Source organism: Caretta caretta, chromosome 2, assembly GCF_965140235.1.
Source record: "Caretta caretta isolate rCarCar2 chromosome 2, rCarCar1.hap1, whole genome shotgun sequence".
NCBI lineage: Eukaryota > Metazoa > Chordata > Testudines > Cheloniidae > Caretta > Caretta caretta.
Genome location: NC_134207.1, coordinates 131,375,045 through 131,392,467, shown reverse-complemented (window position 1 = coordinate 131,392,467; position 17,423 = coordinate 131,375,045). Strand labels below are relative to the sequence as shown.

The following is a 17,423-nucleotide window of genomic DNA, read 5'->3' as shown; positions in this document are numbered from 1 at the left end:
ACTGACAAGTGTATTTTCACTAGGGATGTGAATGAGAAGAGAGTGAATGGAAAAGTCATAAGGGGCAGTGTGGCTAAAAGCACAGGGACATGAGTGGGAGAAGAAGGGGTGAGGTGTAGACCAAAAAAAAAAAAAAAAGGTAGAAAGTGGTGAGTAGTCATCACTACTTCTCAGACTGTCTCTGTCATCACTACTTCTCAGACTGTCTCTCCTGTATTTGAAACAAAATATCCACTATCACCACCAATGTAGTGAGGTTCCATTGGTCAAGATAACATCCTTCTGTACAAAAAGTGGGGTTTGGTCACAAAAGTATCGATGTTCACCTGCTACAGACATTGCCGAAAATGCTCAGACACTTTTTGAATAGAGTATGGTAAATATCCTACCTGCAGTTGCAAACACAAAATTAGTCATTAATCAATTGTGTTTTAATCTTGAGTGACTCTGAACAGTTGGCATCTAACTATACCTTCTGTAGCATTCTTTCTGTTATGTTAAACATTTTTATAATAATTATAAAGGTTTTATATAAACATTGATGTAATAACGTTTTTATGTTAAAAATGTAGGCTCTTGTGACCAAATTCATGGGAAAAGGTATGTTACCTTGTCATAAGCCAACACTGTATAATGCAATATAATTAAACAATATTTCTCAGAAATGGTTCGATACAGGCAGTTTAATGCAGACAACCTGTGTGGTTACAAAATAAGCCAGTTGGAGAAGGATTATTATTATTTCAGAAATTATTATCTATGAACATTAGGCTGGTTGGTTTTAAAATCTGTCTTTTTCCCTTTTGTTACAATGTACACAGAGTGATAAGAAAAAAATCTCTCTTGGGATGCTTGTTATTTCTTTGGCAATTAACTCGTGTGTCAACCAGTAAGAATGGAATCAATTAGTTTATAACTCTTGCTAGGAGTCTAAAAATAACTTTGGCTTCGATTCACCACTGGTTCAACTGATCAAAAATTCCTAATAAAATTGATTGTATAAGGATGAAGATTCCTTTCATTTGCAACATTGATGATAATAGGAACAATTATTGAAAATAATGTACTGCCTTCTTCCTCAGCATGGCAGTTAGGGCACTAAATAATAACTAACGTCTGAAACAATTAAGCATATGTGTGCATAGTTTTGAAACAAGGGTTGTGATTCTTTTCTTTTCAAAAACTCAATGCTATTCAAAAGGCTCCACTTTTCACGGTAGAGTTTAAAGCTCCAGGATTATAAAAATAACTGAAAATACATATTTAAAAAATGAATAAAATACTAAAAAGCCCTACTAGCATCATTAAAAATGGGAGTCATTGGAGACTGAAAACAGAAAGGGAAGTATTTTAAATCTTTGGGGGTTTTTTAGTGGCAAAAGTCCTTTTGTAAATTGAGACAACACTATCAGGCTTCCACTGAAACCTCTTCCCCTTTCCATGATTTTACCTCCTGAAATGTTTTACAACATATTTCTTATACTCAAGTCCAAGGAGTAAACAACGATGGAAATCAATTTTTCCCCTTGTTATACTAGTAGAAGAGAGCAAAATAATAATAATTAAATAAATAAAATTGATGTGTTCAGCAATCAAAGAAACAAGCAGAGAATATTTCATGAACACGAGGTGCAGTTCACCTTGATTTTTACATTATGTTTTAAGATAGCATTGGTTAGCTTTAAATCTGTTAAAAATCTTCCTAATGGATTACAGTACATAAACAATTGGTTGTCACTCTAGCAGTGAACTTCCTAATCACCCACTGCTTTTCCTGTCTGGAAGTTGGAAGCATTCTGTAGCTTTTCCAATAAGAGATCTCTGTCTCCAATAAAAAATCAGTAAGAATAATGTAAATGTCAAAAATAGTCCAATGGCAATATTTTCCTTCACTTTGCACTCTATATTAAAAGACTAAATAAAGATGAAAAACAACATTTTCTATAAAAAAGCATGTGTTTATATGGATGTTTCAGAGAGCACATTTAAGAATCTCACTAGAGCAAATCATTATATGGAATAATGATTAACAGGAAAGAACCCATTGCATTTCTTCTTCCTCTTCACAAAAAATTAGAATTTTGAAATCAAGGCTTATTGTAATGCTAGATCTACATGGATTCAGTACTGCACTGAATGTTCCCAGCTTTTACCATTTTAAATTTTTTAGCGTTAACCAAGAGGGCTGCAGAATTGAATAATATTTAAAGGGTTTGTTTGTTTCTTTGTTTGTTTGTTTCTTTGTTTGTTTGTTTGCAAGGAATACAGATAGTGAATGTGAACCGACATACAACGTCCCTGGGGTTGCCAAAAGACCAACAAGTATAAGCTCAGGACCCAATCCTATCATGAGTTCTATGCAGATAGGCCCTGCACCTGGATGATCTCCAGTGATCTTAATGGAGAGTCGAGGATCTGTCCACATGGAACAACTTTGAGTATGTGAGCCTCTGCGCCTGATCTTGTAACGAAGTTCATGAGTTAATACTAATGTGAGCAGTTCTCTTGGTGTGAATATAACCCCTCTAATGGCTTTCATGTACCCTTGTATATTGCAAGTTAATGTTGCTCAGAGTAGCATTAATCTATATGCTCATTTCTGATATTAGTTCCACTTGAGTAGCATGTTCAGAGGGGTTGATAGGGGATGTGTGATATATGGGGTTTCCCCTCTGCATGACTTTCCTGGGCTCTTCTTATGTAAGCTTTCCCCATCTGCTCCACTCAATACTGAGTAACAAAAGGCAGCATATACCCCCAAAGATCTAAAACAATGCAGGGAATGCTGGTGGGGATATAATCAGGTGTTACATGAGAAATATAGATACCTGAATTCAGCTTGTGGCTGGTTAAAGCTTTTCAGTTCACTTTTAAATTCCTCTCCATTTCCCACAAGATTTAATCCAAAAAGAAGCATTAAGATTAAGATTTTTTTTCAGGTGTCTGAAAAAGTCAGATTTTGATTTTCAAAGTAGAGTCGTCGAGCCAGCCTGCAATATGATCTACTGCTAAATGGAGCATGTGACAGAGGAACGTGCCCTTTGGAGATTCTGCACTAACAGTGTTGTGCATCTCCCATCTCCAATTATTGATTCATCTGTGAGAAAGTCTTTAACATGCCATCTGACATTCAAGTACAGCTTCACTGGGAGAAGAAATTCCATTTGTTGAAAAGGGCATATGGGTGACTATTCCTGTGCAAGTTCAAGATATAGTTTGTAGCATTTAGTGTGTACATTCTAGGTTCACTGAATTATTAAATATAGAAACAGGAATGGCATTTAAAAAAGTAGGGCACGATAAAATATTTCTTCTCTGACAACACATCTAACAACCTCAGACCAACATCCTGTGCCCCAGCAAAAGAAGAGGGCAGGGACCAATCAGCTGTCCACATTCTCAAGTTAAAAAACATGCAACACAAGAATTACTGCTAGAGTATTCAGAGTAACAGCCGTGTTAGTCTGTATTCACAAAAAGAAAACGAGTCCTTGTGGCACCTTAGAGACTAACCAATTTATTTGAGCATAAGCTTTCGTGAGCTACAGCATCCGATGAAGTGAGCTGTAGCTCACAAAAGCTTATGCTCAAATAAATTGGTTAGTCTCTAAGGTGCCACAAGGACTCCTTTTCTTTTTGCTAGAGTATTCTTCATTCTAGGCAATCAGACTGCAAATTGAGTCAACAGGATGAAGACTTGAGATTTGGAGTCAAAACATCCAGGAAAAAAAAAGAGAGAACACACAACTGAACAGCACTTAAAGACAAAAGTAATCTTAACAACATGGAAGTAACAGTGCACCAGGAAAGACCTCTTCAACACATACATACTTTAGGCATTCCAAACTATATGGCAGGTTGCAATTTATTCAAAACCCAGTCTGCGCACAAAGCAAATGTATGATGATGTATTGGCCTTTGGGTGTATCGGAGCATTAGGTATTTATTTCTAAACATGCCAATAATAATGCCCACTTCGATGTTTAATCAAAGTTTAAATGTTTGAAAGGGCAATATAATATTGTTGCTGATGAAACATTTACCTGTCTTAGGATCAATGGAGAAGTATGGTTGCCCCTGAAGAATACTATAAACCACTCTGGCACTGTTTCCATATGTAGGATCATCAGCATCTGTAGCTTTAACCTGAAGTACATATGCACCTAGAAAAAAATGCAGATGTTTTAATTTCCAAAAGAAAACAAAGATCAGGAATATTGCTAACATATTGTATAGCTTAGCCCCTTTTGATGAAGGCATTTGCTGTAACTCCTGCTTCTTTGGAAACAGGGAGAGAACAATGTAATGTTTCAGCCCCACACTGACATAAATGTAAGTAGCAGTTGCAGCAGACGGGGAAGGGAAGAGAAGGTGGGCAGGCACCCATGCTTCAGAATACACTTACCAGCAAGTTGGAGAGGAGGGGTGTTGTGAGGGAAAGTAGGCCAGTTGCCCACCCTTGGATATGTAAATATGTGTGGGAGTAATAGGATAATCAATTTCCCCTTCAAGAGATGCCTAAAGGCAAGGGGAGCCCACCTATGCCCTTTTGGAGGGAGGGTATTTCTTGTGTGTTCTGACAGTTTTACAACACTCACTGGGGACCATGCAGTTTACCAGTCTGGCTTTGAGGGTTTGAATCTGCATAAACACCAAACTCCAAGTGCAGCCTGGGAGTCCCAACACTTTGCAAACCAAAATCATCAGCAGAGTTTGCTGACATTCATGTGAGGGAATTATTAGGTAAATTGGAAAAAGATGGGGATCAATATGAAATTTGAATATGAAAACTGAAAGGTGGATAAGGAACTGGTTAAAGGGGAATCTACAACGGATCCTACTGAATGGTGAACTGTCAGGCTGGAGGGAGGTTACTAGTGGAGTTCCTCAGAGATCGGTTTTGGGACCAATCTTATTTAATCTTTTTATTACTGACCTTGGCAAAAAAAATGGGAATGTGCAAATGAAGTTTGTGGATGACACAAAGCTGGGAGGTATTGCCAATACATAGAAGGACTGGGATATCATTCAGGAAGATCTGGATGAACTTGTAAACTGGAGTAATAGTAATAGGATGAAATTTAATAGTGAAAAGTGCAAGGTCATGCATTTAGGGATTAATAACAAGAATTTTTGTTATAAACTGGGGATGCATCAGTTGGAAGTAACAGAGTATTGGTTGATCACAGGATGACAATGAGATGCCAATGTGATAGGGCCGTGGAAAAAGCTAATGCGGTCTTGGGATGCATCAGGCAAGGTATTTCCAGAAGAGATAAGGAGGTGTTAGTACCATTATACAAGGCACTGGTGAGACCTCATCTGGAATACTGTGTGCAGTTCTGGTCTCCCCTGTTTAAGAAAGATGAATTCAAACTGGAACAGGTGCACAGAAGGGCTACTAGGATGATCCAAGGAATGGAACCTGTCTTATGAAAGGAGACTCAAAGAGCTTGGCTTGTTTAGCCTAACCAAAAGAAGGCTGAGATGATTGCGCTCTATAAATATATCAGAGGGATAAATACCAGGGAGGGAGAGGAATTATTTAAGCTCAGTACCAATGTGGAGACAAGAACAAATGGATATAAACTGGCCATCAGGAAGTTTAGACTTGAAATTAGACGAAAGTTTCTAACCATCAGAGGAGTGAAGTTCTGGAACAGCCTTCCAACGGGAGCAGTGGGGGCAAAAGACCTATCTGGCTTCAAGACTAAGCATGATAAGTTTATGGAAGGGATGATATGATGGGATAGCCTAATTTTGGCAATTAATTGATCTTCAATTATTAGCGGTAGATCTTCCTGATGGGATGTTAGATGGGGTGGGATCTGAGGTCCTACAGAGAATTCTTTCCTGGGTGTCTGGCTGGTGAGTCTTGCCCACATGCTCTGGGTTTAGCTGATCGCCCATATTTGGGGGCGGGAAGGAATTTTCCTCCAGGGCAGATTGGCAGTGGCCCTTGGGGTTTTTCACCTTCCTCTGTAGTATGGGGCACAGGTCACTTGCTGGAGGATTCTCTGCACCCTGAAGTCTTTAAACCACGATTTGAGGACTTCAATAGCTCAGACATAGGTTAGGAGTTTGTTACAGGAGTGGGTGGGTGAGATTCTGTGGCCTGTGTTGTGCAGGAGGTCAGACTAGACAATCATAATGGTCCCTTCGTACTTTAAAGTACATGATTCTATGAAAAAAACAGGCCACATATTTAGGTGTCTACATTTGGATATAGGCGCTTAATTTTAGACAAGATTGAGTATTTGGACCTCTTCCTTTTTGTCCATAGGTTTAGTAACACAGCCACAAATATTGCTTACTTTTGTATATCGGCTCACCAGCGAAACTCTGATTTCCAACTTAGTGGGGTATCAAGCACTTTAGTGTCATCTGTCATCCTTGTTTCTAGTAACAGGGATTCTACAGTGATGTTTATGAATAATATTGGGTCTAAAGACCTCACTTACAATAATAAGAACATTTCTCCAAACCTGAAAAGACATATTAAAAGGGCTGGGGGCCTAATCCTGCTCCTGCCATTGGAATTTTGCCATTACCAGTAGCATCAGACCTTTGAAGAGGCTTATTTATTTATTTACAAAAATCTTCCCGAAACACATTAAATGGACACTGGTGAAAATATAGTGCCAGATCTAGAAAGTGGGTGCCTAAAGTGCATGTTGAAAGCTAGATACGGCTCATGGCATGTGCAAAACCAACATTTCTGCACACAACTGGCATTTGCAAAGTAAAATGTATAAACTGGCCTTGAAACCAGTACGTAGGCAAGCAGCCACCTGATCTGCCTGCAGACAGACCACGAACTACCATGGGAATTATACTACGGCCTCCTAGAAGAAAACTTTCTAGTGCTAGAATACAAGTCCAAAAAGGAGTCTGTACATTTTAGAATGAAAACATATTTTATTCACTAAGTTGGTTTTGAAATCAAGGCTTGAGTTTTGTTTCATCTACCTGCCTTGGTCAGCTTCAGGTAGGAACACTTCAGAAATAAAGTACTTGTTTTTATATAGATCTATCTGACACTTGTACCAGGTGTGTTGATAGAAACTTTACAGTAAGATAGTCTGCCTTATATCCATACATATAGGGGTATTCATAGAGTAGGTTTACTCCATTTCCCCTCTGTGTCACATTGAGAAGTAGTACATGGTGGTCCATCAGGCAGTCTTTCTGTTAGAATGGGGTGCATACTACAGCAAGTTTGAGAACATCTGGCATTCCCTTGACAATACCCAGGGAATACTGCAAAATTATTAGCTATAAAGGCAATTGGAAAGTTTTTAAGCATCATCATTGTACTAGCATTAACAGTGATGTGCATGTCAATGTTTATTTTTTTAAAAAATAAGCAGATGATCTGATAGTGAAAGATACTCCAATACAGTCAAAGAAAAAGTTTGAGGTGATTTTTTTTTAAACTCTCCTACACATCTCTGCTTTCTATTCCCAGCACCACTGGAGGAATTGGAATGGATAGTGAAAATAAATTGACTGCTTGTTGGATAGTATTGTAGAGTTTCTCCAGTTACAGATGGTCATTGGCCAAAGCAAAATGTTAAGGTGCCACTGGAGATTTCTTGTACTACACTGATGACCATGGGGAAACGTGAGAGTTCATGAAAAGCTATTTGATTAGCAAGACCAGTTTTAAAATAATGCGGGTCAGGTTTACAAGGTGAGGGCACATTTAGTTAGAGTCAACTTTTAAATGAAAAGAAAGATTAGGGATGCGGGAAATAAAATATTACTGCAGAGGTCATCTGGACTCATTTCAGAAGTAGCTTGAGGTTAGTCTTTGATTTCCTGAAGGATGGGGAATGTCACATTTTAGAGGCCACGAGGTGCCACAGAAGATCAAAGTCATAGTTCAATATAACAATTATGGAAGCACTGCATACTCAGACATTTATGCCTAAACTTCTCATCTAATACAAAATCAAGATAACAGAATGTGTGCTATGTAGCTCTATTGGGGGGTAGGGGAGTGGCATTGAGTATGGAAGTTCTCTCTCTTTGCCAGGATAACGGGAGCATGTTTTTCAATACATACAAAACCTTCCATGGACTCTCACTACAAGAGGGTGAAAATAGAAGGGTCTATGTAGCAGGGGATCTGCCAGTCCCAACCCTGTCAGCACTTGCTGGAATGCAGGGAACCCCAACAAAGCTGAATTCTGTACTACGGAAGGGGAAAGCATAGGGATTTCATAGTATATCCTTCATGGTGCCTCTTGAATCATGCTCCTCAACGCCCACCTTGAAAAGTAGAACTTCACTGGTTCTTCTGCCAAGCACTGCAGAGGAAAAGGCAAGATTTTCCCCATACTGCTTAATTATACTAACAGGAGCGCCAAAAAAACATAACACAACCCAGGTTACCCACAATACACGAGAACATTAATTCACATCCTCAATCCAGCCACAGTCATAAATCTTGATACCAAACCAGGGCATAACCTATGGGATAAATATATACTATGTATTAAGTTGTACTGGTTGAGGACTTGATGGCTCAGGGGATTGGGTAAAAAGGCTGTGCATTTGGGTCCCATAGGAACCCGACTAAACACAAATATTTAGATAAGCTTGGGATGTGTCAGTATTTCAATTAGAGTTTACAGTTTCTATGGACTTTTTTGTGGGGAGATGTTCAGGAATTAATTTACAGGGCTAGTAAAAGTGTGATCTGTATGACTTTAAGTATTCTCTGACCCATTAAAGAAGCTAGTAAAAAACAAACCCCAACTACTTATACAAATAAACACAAATACAAGTAACTACAACCCACATACAGCCCTAATTGCCAAAGGAATATGGAAGCTTTTATCTTGAAAAATGCCCTTATGTCTATCCATCTTACCTATCCATCCACATATCCTCCCCACCTCACAGTATCTTACTATCTTTCCACCATAAAAGTCCAGTTTATTGCATTCTTTGCCTGAGGGAATGTTTCTTTGTGTCATTGTCATTTTCCCCCTTGTCCTGTCCTGAACACTCTCATTCTTCTGCTACTTTCTTTTCCCATACAGCTGTTTTTTGTTCCTATCTCAAACACTAAACCCAATCATCTGATTCTTTGAATCCTGAGGTTTGAATGAGAGTTGGGTGCTTTAGAGTTTTGATTTAAATAAACATCCCAAAATTTGTATTCTTACTAAAAGCTTGGCTGGTCCTCCAGGCTCTTTCTCCCCAAACAGATCTCGTCCTTTAAACCCATTCCCTCCACACTGTCCCCTACATTTCAGGTTGGCTGCTGTTGTGAGGAGAAGAGAAAAGGAGTTGGGAAGCCCATGTCAGACGTCAATAGCATGTTTTAAGAGAAGTAGGAGACTATCTACCCCTTGTAGGCAGCAAGAGTATCTGAAGTAACAGAACAAAGCTCTTTTCTGACATTAACAAAACAGTAGGGGCCTACCTTGAATTTGTACCCCAGAGTGAACAGCATTCTCCTCATACCCCAGCTGGAGAGGTACATCCAATTTTTCAAAAGTGGTGAATTACATTGGGCTTCTGACTGCATATCAGCTGATTTTCAAAAGTGTTGGGCACTAAGCAGGTCCCGCTGAAATCAACCAATACTTTTAGCTTACCTTTAGGCTCTTGTTTTTGAAAATCTTGGCCATAACGGCCCCCTCATATGTATTATCAGAATGGTTTGAACTCAGGGGGCCTTCAAGCACTACAGCATAGCCCTCTAATAGTTGAGCTAAATGAATAACTCCTTTAGCTGGTAGTAGTAATAGATTGTTATCATCTAGTTGGCTGGCTACCAGAGCAGGCACATTTTGCCAGTGTATTACATAGATAAAATTTCTGGATTGCTTCGTGCACTCTGGAGCTCAAAATACCAGAAATGTAATCTCTTGCATTTGAAAATACACCTGATGCTCTATTTCCAGGTTAATATTTAGAAACTCTGGTTCAATACAGCTCATATACACCTTGAAAATAGCACATAACATTGATCCATTCCCCAGGATTTTTTTCCCCTTTAGCTGAAATTCTAACACCTAATATTGTATTGAGCTTGAAATTTAAAATCAATACTAGCTGATACACTCTAGCTGCAAAGAAGAAAAATAAATCATAAATCTGATTTTACTTCAAGACATTTCATCAAAAAAAATTACTGGTGCTGATTTAGTTAATCAGTAACACTTCATTTCTAGCCTTTACAACTATAGCACAACATCTATAATTATCACCATCATTGGTATTATTTTTAATCATTAGGTGCTCAGTTCATAAGATAGATTTAATTATACTGTACTTTATAGTACAGCTTCAGATATGCTAGTTTTCCTTAGTTTATACTCATAAAAATCAAGGCACACTGTGATCAGGTACATTCATAGAATCAAAGAATGTAGGGCTGAAAGGGACCTCAAAAGGTCATCTACTTCATCTACTACTGCACTGAGGCAGGACCAAATATACCTAGACTGTCCCTGGCAGATGTTTGTCCAACCTGTTTTTTAAAAACCTCCAGTGACCAGGATTCCACAATCTCCCTTGGAAGCCTATTCCAGAGCTTAATTACCCTTATAGTTAGAATATTTTTTTCCTAATACCTAACCTAAATCTCCCATACTGCAGATTAAGTTCATTACATCACATCATAGCTTCAGTGGACATGGAGAAAAAATGATCCTCTTTATAACAGTCTGTCATAAATATAAAGGGAAGGGTAAACCCCTTTGAAATCCCTCCTGGTCAGGGGAAAGCTCCTCTCACCTGTAAAGGGTTAAGAAGCTAAAGGTAACCTCGCTGGCACCTGACCAAAATGACCAATGAGGAGACAAGATACTTTCAAAAGCTGGGAGGAGGGAGAGAAACAAAGGGTCTGTCTATAGTCTGTCTATATGCTGGTTTCTGCCGGGGATAGACCAGGAATGGAGTCTTAGAACTTTTAGTAAGTAATCTAGCTAGGTATGTGTTAGATTATGATTTCTTTAAATGGCTGAGAAAAGAATTGTGCTGAATAGAATAACTATTTCTGTCTGTGTATCTTTTTTGTAACTTAAGGTTTTGCCTAGAGGGGTTCTCTATGTTTTTGAATCTAATTACCCTGTAAGATATCTACCATCCTGATTTTACAGGGGGGATTTCTTTATTTCTATTTACTTCTATTTTTATTAAAAGTCTTCATGTAAGAAAACTGAATGCTTTTTCATTGTTCTCAGATCCAAGGGTTTGGGTCTGTAGTCTCCTAGGCAAATTGGTGATGCTTTTTACCCAACCTTGTCCAGGAAGTGGGGTGCAAGGTTTTGGGAAGTATTTTGGGGGGAAAGACGCGTCCAAACAACTCTTCCCCAGTAACCAGTATTAGTTTGGTGGTGGTAGCAGCCAATCCAAGGACAACGGGTGGAATATTTTGTACCTTGGGGAAGTTTTGACCTAAGCTGGTAAAGATAAGCTTAGGAGGTTTTTCATGCAGGTCCCCACATCTGTACCCTAGAGTTCAGAGTGGGGGAGGAACCTTGACACAGTCCTTAACGTATTTGAAGATTGTTATCAGATCCTCCCTCTGTCCTCTTTTCTGAAGACTAAAAATAGCCAGGGTTTTTTTAACCTTCCCTCTTAGGTCAGGTTTTCTAAATCTTTTATCATTTTTGTTGTTCTCCCCTGGACTCTCTCCATTTTGTCCACATCTTTCTTAAGGTGTGGTCTTCAAAACTGGACAAAATACTCCGACTAAGGGCTCACCAATGTCTAGTAGAGTGGGACAATTACCTCCTGTGTCTTATGTATGACACTCCTGTTAATGCTGAATGACGTTGGACCTTTTCACTGTTGCATCACATTGTTGGCTCATCTTCAGTTTGTAATCCACTATAACCCACAGATCCGTCTCTGCAGCATTACTGCCTAGCCAGCTATTCCCCAATTTATATTTGTACATTTGATTTTTCCTTCCCACTTGTCTTTATTGAATTTTACCTTGTTGATTGCAGACCAATTCTCTGATTTGTCAAGGTAATTTTGAATTATAATGCTATCCTCCAAAGTGCCAGCAACCCCTCCCAGTTTGATGTTATTCTCATCATGTATTTGATGTATTATTTATACACATATTGTCCACTACATTAGCTAAGTCATTAATGAAAATGTTGAATAGTTCCAGACCCAGGACAGACCTCTGTGGGACCCCACTATTACATGGGACAAGTCTTGCAGTCTTTACATTGTTCTTACTTAGGCAAAATTTGTGTAGACTTCATGAGCCTTTTGCCTGAGTAAGAATTTGGTCTTGTATTTGTTGGATTACACACAAAATGTTGTCTCACATTCATATTCCATGTCTGTAAGTTAATCGAGTGACACCAAGGATGATTAGGACCTATTGTCCTTATACAACATTACACTTGAGATACAAACTCATAAAAAATAAAGAAATTTGGAGTTAATAGAGTGCAAACTCTGCCTTTAACTCAACCCATTATGCCTAGCTATTACAGTACATGCAGAATAGTATTTAATTTAATAGTGATCTGAAAGAAAAGAAAGTCCAGCAAAAAAGAGTCATAAGATTCACTAGGATACCACAGGTTTCAGAGTAGCAGCCGTGTTAGTCTGTATTCGCAAAAAGAAAAGGAGGACTTCTGGCAGTACTCCTTTTCATTTTTTTAGGATACAACAGCATAACATTGTTTAAGGGCTCAATCCAATGCCTACTGAAGAAAATGGGAATCAGATTGGAACCTAACTATATATTCCCAGACAAACAAACAAACAAACAAAAACAATTCCCCCAAAAACCTATGATATGGTGGATTGAAGGTTGAATGTATGTATGAGTAACACTGAAGGATAAAAACAATTCAGTGATGTTGCAATTGTCAACAAACCAAGCAGTAAAAACCCAAGAAATTTAGCAGTTGCTATTAAACGTACTTTGGAGTGAAGGAGGGTTAAATTTATACTTTGGTAAGAAATGCCCTATTAAGACACCAAACAACCTTAACTTTGTCCTGCAGTGATGTCATGAGTTAACCATACAATTATGATTGCATTTCAGTGTTTGCAGTCCTAAATTAGATTAAACAGATTTTATTGGACACAGTTGGTTATTTTCATATTTTTTCCTTCGACTATCACTACAGATAAAAAAAGGTGGCCATGCCACTTCACCTGCTCATTTATCTTTGCCACATGAACGAGGCTTTATACACATAAGTATTAAATAAAAAGAGACCAGAGTGAACCCAGCTGAAATTAGATGCAATCCCTGGAGGTCCTAAACTTTAACATTGCTAAAAGTTGTATCATGTTAAACAAAAGCTTTCTGCTGGAAAAAAATATTTGAGACTGTTAGAAAACTGGCCAGGGCTGTGAAATATTGATAGGACTGCTGATAAAGGAAGCACCAATAAAAATGGTTTCCCCTGAAAAAGAACCTGTTGCTGAAACCTGTTCTCTCTTGAAGGGATTAAGGCCAACATTTTCAAAGATGGGTGCTCAAAGTTAGGACTCTAAATTCATACCCATATTTAGGAATCTAAATAAAAGTACCGTGAGTTTCAAAGGAAATGGAAGTTGCAGGTAGTCATAACCTCTGAAAAATCATGCAGCTTAATTTGGTGCCCAAGTATTAATTTTAGATGCCTAAATATGTTACCTTAAATTCTTTCTCACATACTCTCTCCATACACACACCAGCTAAATTATTCAAAATAAGGTAAAACTGGTGAATAATAAACTGTTTTATTAAGGCAAACACTTAGTCGTGTTTTTCCCAGGCAATTAGATGCAGGTAGGCCTGGGAATCCCAACAGTAGTGTGTGTTGGTTTTGAAAAATAATATCTAGACATTATTAATTCACCTGCCAACTCCCCAAAAAACAAACTTGAGAACATGTATAGTGTGTGTTTTTCAGAGAGGTCATTTCTGGCTTATTTTGTTCTTATGTGGCTTCACTGGTTCTTCAACTACACACATACATGTTCAGTATTATGAACAGGTTTTTTTGAAACTAGTTTCTCATCTTTTCTCATGTTATTGAGAATTGCCTATTCTGCCTAACTAATAAATGTACTGTTTTATAGTAAAGCATAAAAAAAATTATAAAAGCAGCCTTTATAACTTAGTTATTTCTCCACTAAATAATACAGTGCAATATAGCAGCAAATATTCATTGTCTACTAAGCAGTGATGGAGAGTTAAATTTATTACATCCCCAGGCATTTTAATAAAAATATAATTTTATTTTTATGTCTTTATTAATACACAAACATAATAAAAGGGCCAAAATAAACAAACTATAATTTCTTCCACTGTATCTATGTCAGACTATATTCAGAATAAAATGAAGTTTTATATCATTAATATTTGATCTGTAATTTGGAAATCTTTGTTTTAGAGATTGTAAAATACAGGGAAACAGACTGATATGCCTAAGCCCTTGTTTTGTTTTGTTTTTTTCTTTTTAAGGGTGGAAAAAGGCTAAAGGCTATGAAATGCTAAATAACTTTAAAGGCTTAAGAAAATTGACATTCTAATGGTTCATCAGGAGTATTTTTATTTTAAAGTGACAGCAAATGACATTGGAGGACTAGTGTATTTCAGATGGTTGCTTCAGACATAAAACCCATTGGCCTAGATCTTGCTCCCATTGGAGTTAACCAGAATTTTGCTGTTGATTCCAAATGAAACAGGATCATGACCCATGACTTAAGCCATCCTGACCAAAGATAGAGAAAAGTACTGTAAAAGTTCGTGAGGGTGATATTAGGATGGCTAGGAGAACTTCTACATAGAAAGCCCAGGGTTGTGTATTGTAAAGTGGATGCTCATGGAAATAAGGACCTTGAAACAGAAGCTAAAATCAAGATTAATGCAAATAAAGTAGGTGCTCGGAGAAGTATCTCACACAGTTTGACTCTGCAGCATTTCTAGCCCTTGGCCCACCCAGGGAGCAGAATGCTGATACTGTCTGATACTATGGCCACAAATAATTCTAAAAATTAAATGTTCAGTGCTACAAGTACTAGGGGACTACTCATATGCTTAAAGTGAGGTATGTTTTAAAGTGATTCACTAGATCAGGCCAGACTGCTCAACACCTATAAGTATTGAGCCATAAACACACAGAAACTTTTGCCCTAAATCACAATTGAACCAAAGTCTCCAGAAGTGAAAGACTAGTGCACTAACTCTTGGTACAATCTAGTCCACTACAGTACTAATGTAGCCATGTGTGTCACAAAGCTCATTGTGGAAATAGCATGGGCATTTGTGCATCTGGAAAAGCATTACATTGTAGCAAATACTTGTACACAATAATGAGAAGCATTTACATCATAGCACAAAACTGGGGTGGTTTACCTTGCATGTGATTTTTTTTTAAACATACTGCTAACCACCTGAAAATAGCTGTTGATCTCTTTATTTGCTGGGCGTTATTCCAGAAAAATGAAAAGGTATCTGAAAATTGTAAGGCCACAGCATTGAGAAGTAAGTTCACTGGGATCAGAAAAAAAAATTATTTCTTTTAGGGAAGAAAATGAGGACACAGGACTAATAAAGTGTTCAAATCTCCTATTATTTAAAGTTACTCAGTTACCACAGAAATAAGTCTCTAAAAATAAAAAAAATAACAACTGCATAAAAAAGGGCTAATTTCCAAGCCTTTTCTCACCAGTAGTTTCTACCTGAGCCCATAGCACATCTCAGGTTGCTTCTCTCCATATGGCTTTGTTTACACAGCTCACGTTTAACGCATTGAAGGCCACATGACTTTAAGGGCCACAATTACTGAGGTGGGCCAAACTCTCTATGCCTTGCAGCGCAAAAGGGTCCATGTAAGGGCTTTGACAGTATTCACTTATAAGAGAAGGGGTTCCTCTACAAGACATATCTTATAGGAATCTTCCATTCCTCCTTCAAAAATGGATTAGTCTGACCAATGCTGAAAAAAACACCCTAGGTACATTGGTTCTAGCCAGCTACCACCCAGTGTCAAATCTTCCATTCCTGATGGAAGCTAGCCAAAGCTCATCTAATTTAAGATAATATTCTAGATCAAGCAGTGTCTGGATTCTGGCCAGGATACAGAACTGAAACTGCTTTAGTGGCACTGATAGATGATCTCCTCTCCTCTCAATGATCATAAGATAGACATCCACTCTTATCCTGTTGGTCCTTTCTGAAACATCTGACATGGCTGACCAAAAGATACTGCTGTCTCACTTGAGAGAGGTGGAAAGGGTTCACAGTAATCCACTAAAATGGCTTAAGTCCATTCTGGAGAGATGCATCCAACAACCAGTGATGTGAAAATACTTCTCCACCATGAGACCCCTCAATTGTGGTGTTCCAGAAGCATCGATTCTCTGTCCAGTCCCTTTCAACATCTATATGCAACCACTAGATTAACTGATCAGACAACATGGACTCAAGTGCCCTGAGCATGCAGATGGCACATAGCTCTACCAACCCTTTACTACAAACAACCATACCACTAGCACAAAGATGGCCAACTGTTTAGATGAGGTCAGCTTATGGATGAAAAACAGCTGGCTGAAGCTGGTCCTGAGCAAGTCAGGGGTGATACTGATGGGAAAGCATTTTGAAGAGTTTGCAGCAACAGTGCAGTCTCCTTTGGTTGACTGTACACATCCACAACTGATCAATTCAGTCTGCAGTCTAGGAGTAGTCTTAGGTTCTTCACAGACACTAAACTCTCACATAGCAGCATCCATGAGTAATGCTTTCTATCATCTCCAGTTATCTAGAACAGTGGTTCTCAAAGCCGGTCCACCGTTTGTTCAGGGCTAGCCCCTCGCAGGCCATGCCAGTTTGTTTACCTGCCATGTCCGCAGGATGGGCTGATCGCTGCTCCCACTGGCCACGGTTTGGTGCTCCAGGCCAATGGGAGCTGCGGGAAGCAGCGTGGGCCAATGGATGTGCTGGCCACCCTTCCTGCAGCCCCCATTGGGCTAGAGCGGAGAACCACGGTCAGTGGGAGCTGCGATCAGCCGAACCTGCAGACGCGGCAGGTAAACAAACTGGCCCGGCCCGCCAGAGGCTTTCCCTGAACAAGCGGCAGACCAGCTTTGAGAATCACTGGTCTAGAAGACTTCATCCTGTTCTACAGGATGAGGATATGGCCTCAGTTAATCATGACTTCATCACTTAACTGGACTAGAACAATGTGATATACTTGGGCATGAAGTCTTCAGCACTTAGGAAATTCTGGCTAGTACAGAATGCTGTAATGCATCTCCTTAGTAACAGAGGCTACCATGAGCACATCAGACTTGTCCTTCACTCTCTGCACGGGCTTCACATATAATTTTGAATGAGGTTCAGGGTCTCAGACCTTATGCTCAAAGTGTTCCATGGCCTGGGCTCAGGGTATCTGAAAGGTTGCTTAAAAATTTTGGACGAAGACCATGCTCGA

At 38.8% G+C, this 17,423-nt stretch overlaps 1 protein-coding gene across 5 annotated transcripts in view; it reads right to left on the bottom strand.

Moving 5' to 3' along the window:
* The window catches only part of CDH12 (cadherin 12), an 862,602-nt gene that overhangs the window by 83,941 nt on the left and 761,238 nt on the right, over positions 1-17,423 (bottom strand). For all 5 annotated transcript variants that reach the window (XM_075125425.1, XM_075125427.1, XM_075125428.1 and 2 more), the window contains one exon: positions 4,044-4,163. In XM_075125425.1, the coding sequence (XP_074981526.1) occupies positions 4,044-4,163 (120 nt within the window). The remainder of the gene's footprint in view (positions 1-4,043; positions 4,164-17,423) is intronic.